The 3,956-nt window shown below is 42.4% G+C and overlaps 1 protein-coding gene across 1 annotated transcript in view; it reads left to right on the forward strand.

Annotated features, from left to right (window-relative positions):
- Window positions 1-502: 502 nt before the first annotated feature.
- The window catches only part of LOC134446315 (alpha-1,6-mannosylglycoprotein 6-beta-N-acetylglucosaminyltransferase B-like), a 207,429-nt gene continuing 203,975 nt past the window's right edge, over window positions 503-3,956 (forward strand). The window contains exon 1 of the mRNA XM_063195667.1: window positions 503-540. Within this exon, the coding sequence (XP_063051737.1) occupies window positions 503-540 (38 nt within the window). The remainder of the gene's footprint in view (window positions 541-3,956) is intronic.

Here is a 3,956-nt window from a genome sequence, read left to right on the forward strand (position 1 = left end):
GGAATATATTGAAAGCTGTGTCGGACAACCTTCACGCTTGGGAAACGTACATGGAATAACACCCGCTGGGATCCGTATGCGTGCGTTTACATATCTTTGGAAATGTTTCCCGCTTAAAAGGAACGTAAGTCGCCGTCGGCCGTTCAGATCATCTTTGCCCGTGGAACGACTTGGTAGGAGTACTTGAAAACACCGCGAAACACCACGAAAACTCCGAATTAATTGCAAATACTTTGTCTGAATTTCACAAAACGACGGCTGCGCCGTTTGGAGATACGGAAAACGCCATTGGAGCATACGGATATGATCAAGGCAACGGATTTCTGTCATTTGTAAGACAAGTAGGCTACCTTTCCTCGCCAGAGCGATAAAGCTGGCGCGGCATGAGCGTGTCTCGGAGCCGCTGTCCTCTCTGCGATCGGAGGTTCACCATGCCGGGGGTTGTTTGTGTGGCTGCGGCGCGTTTTGGAAAAGCCTTGCTGTGAACCAAGACGGTAGAATAATGGTGAGAAGATGCACTGTGTCGTTCAAGCCGTTCAGGTGAGGTCATGACTATTGGCTGGCTATAGTATGTAACTACTGTGTGACTGGTTGCCTTCCAACTGGTTCATCAATCTTCATTTATACTACGTGGTTTCGCTTCATAAATTAGCTAATGCCCAAGGCAGTGTGTCTTGTCAAATTAAGTTCGGTGCGGCTTATTCATTCATTTACATATCATAGCACCAACGTAGCGTAACATCTGTCCACAAACTAGTGTAAGTGGCGGTGTCATGCTCTTTATTAGGCCTTCCATAACGGACTCCACTATTCTGCTGGCAAGACCTAATGCCTCACTGAAAAGACACAGCAAGGCTAATAACTTGATTAAATGTGACAACCTTCCATTATGATGGAGTGCCTAAGCGCATGAGTTTAGTCTCAACACACAGCACGGTCAGATGACCACCACAAGGCGCAGGAGGGAGTTGTGAAGTGAAATGAACATTTGGAACAGCGTATTCAACGACAACTATCCGCAATGGAAAGCCTTTATAAGTGAACTGCGAATGAACTGTGATAAAGGAAATGTTTATTGTGCCAAATCAATGCATGCTAATAATGTATTGCCGGTCCGTATTAGGTTGCGGAATTATCTTCTAGCCCCCCTCCAGCGTCAACTAAAATATGTTAAAAGCATCATAGGCCTTCCATGACTGTTTGCCTCGCTCTCACCTGTAAATCTGCTTATCACACTGAAATGTTTGGCACGGGGGACCATGCCTCGAGGTATTTCCTCAAGTGCCCAAGCGCGAAAGCTCCCTCTCCATTCGCACGCACAAAATCATCAAACCGTGACATACTGGAGCCTGATAACAGTGCATGCGTAAAAGCCAATTAACAGATAGCGGCTGTTTCCCTATGATCCGATTAGACCAAAGCATTTATCGCAAACCAGGTAATTAGAGAGCGATCCTGACTGGCGACAAATACAACCCCATCTCTCTCCCACACACAGCACAGCTTTCAAACATGATAAATGATAAACGCAAGGCCAATAGGCCATGATCTCATATCATCAGCGTGTCATCGTGTTGATCTGCATTATGCCTCAGTGTGGAGCGCTGGCTGGGTGGGTGAGATTTGAGATTCTAATAGCCTAGGCTATTCGCATGTGGCACTTTTAAAACTCTCCAACCCAAACCTGCACAACTGGCCCGGTTTTCTACGATCATATTAGAATATATATATATTTTTTGCTCTGTGTAGATGGTGAGTATAGGCACAAACCTCTTTTCTGATCAGATGGGCTTACTTAGGTGATTATCCTGTATTTTGCTTTCAATCTTATGATCCGGATTAGGATCTCTTCGGATCAGAGAGGATATGATTGTTTGTGCAGATGGAATGATGATGAGAACAGATGGTTTGATATGATAATATTTAGGCAAAAGGGAGCTCATAAGTTATGAGTCGTAACTGGTTATCTAGACAGATGACGGACCACACAAACAGATTTTGTTCTTCCTATCTTGATAGAGTCAAATAACCCTCACAGAAGTCTTTGAGGCCTATTTGCTTAGATAGACGGTTGTTGCCTTCCGTCTTCAACTCTCAACTCTTCAACTCCTTGCTGTTGTGTGCTTGTCAATTGTATGTTTTTGATATTGAGGATATGTCAAGAAAAAATCGACTATGTCGACATGGCAATACACTTTTTCAACTTGAACTTGAACTTGAACTTGAACTTGAACTCGTTTGTTCATTATAGATAATGCAATGATATCTTCCTTGATACTTCATCTATCAAAGTAATATCACAATATAATATCTTGATAAGGAAAGTTGTTTAGATATGCAAATAGACTTGAGATGTGACAGTTGTTGAAGTTGGCTTGTTATAACATTTGTTATAACATTTGTTATAACATTTTGGGTACACTACAATGGATCTAGGGCACGCACTACACACACAGTGTAGAGAAGTTTATACTTGAACGGTCAGGCTGTCAGGTCTATAATGCCTTACCCTACTGTAGTGCGGGTATATGGCAGGGGTGGGGAACCTTTGTCTCGAGGGCGGCCCTTGGGGCCATTTTATCCGGCCCCCGATATAATTTCAATGTTATGCATCTTTACATGAAATATGACATCTTTTGTAAAGGAATCTTAGAAATTAGATTTCCATTACAATTAGGTTATATTTAGGGGACATAGAGAAGGTAAAGTCTGTTTATAAGGTGACTGCCTTCAACATAGGCCTAAAGTGCAGGTGGAAATCCTGGTTTGTTTTCATAATATGGCTCTCAGAGGACTTTTACGGCCCTTGGAGGAATTTGAAGTGGCCCCTCGAATGAAAAAGGTTCCACTCCCCTATATATGGATATAGATTTGTCATGAGATAGACATTTTGGGGCAATAAACTCAACCATTGGGTAATATCCCCAAATGGCGTTCATTCAATAATTATATAGTATGTCTCCAGAACCAACCAAAAATCAACTTCAGCATGCCAGTTTAAAAGCAAATTCTCTGCCTGCTGCAGAATTGTTTGAGGAGTAGCAACACATAGGCTACATAATTTAAAGGTAGCACTTCACCGGTGTCATAGGCATGTCATTAAAGTGTCATAACAGTGTCGCCAGTTTAAAAGCAAATCCTCTGCCAGCTGCAGAATTATTTGAGGAGTAACAGCACATGAAGAGTTCAGATGCAAAACCCCCTAAGTGCCTTTTCAGATAAAATATATCTTATATAAATAATCTTAATTCATTTTTATTTAATACAAAGCTATCAGAATTAACTATAACTATTTATATGTATTATCAAGTACATAAATGTAAACCAAACCAACAACGGGGTTCTCTAAAAATATAGAAGTGCAGGTCTTCAGAAATGGAGTTAGGGGGTTTTGCATCTGAACTCTTCACATATAATTTGGTAACACTTAACTTGACGCGGTGTCATAAGCATGTCATGACGGTGTCATAATAGTGTCACGGCACAGGTATACATGCCATAACCGAATGCCCCACTTCAGGCCAACAGTCATGATATCTGTATGACATTGACATAATGTTTATGACACTATTGTGACACGGTAATGACATACTTATGACACCAGCGTCGAGTTAAAGTGTTTGCCCGTAATTAAAGCTTTCATTCTCCTCTCCCCTCTCATTGAAGACTTCACTTGTCTGTCTGGGTCTGGGCCTCCAGCATGTGGTATAGCATCATGTCAATAGAAAGTGTCCGTCCTCACCATCAGTGATCGGATCAGAGACATATGACCACCAGCGGCTCTTGCTATTGGATGTGGATTATAGGAGACGATGATGATGGGCAGCCGTGGCCTAGTGGTTAGAGAGATGGTTTTTCAATCTAGGGTGTTGCCGGTTCGAATCCCCCCCTGACCTCTCCCTACATCTCCATCCATAACTGAAGTGCTCTTGAGCAAGGCAGCTAACCCCACATTG

The sequence above is a fragment of the Engraulis encrasicolus genome, chromosome 1 (genome assembly GCF_034702125.1).
Source record: "Engraulis encrasicolus isolate BLACKSEA-1 chromosome 1, IST_EnEncr_1.0, whole genome shotgun sequence".
NCBI lineage: Eukaryota > Metazoa > Chordata > Actinopteri > Clupeiformes > Engraulidae > Engraulis > Engraulis encrasicolus.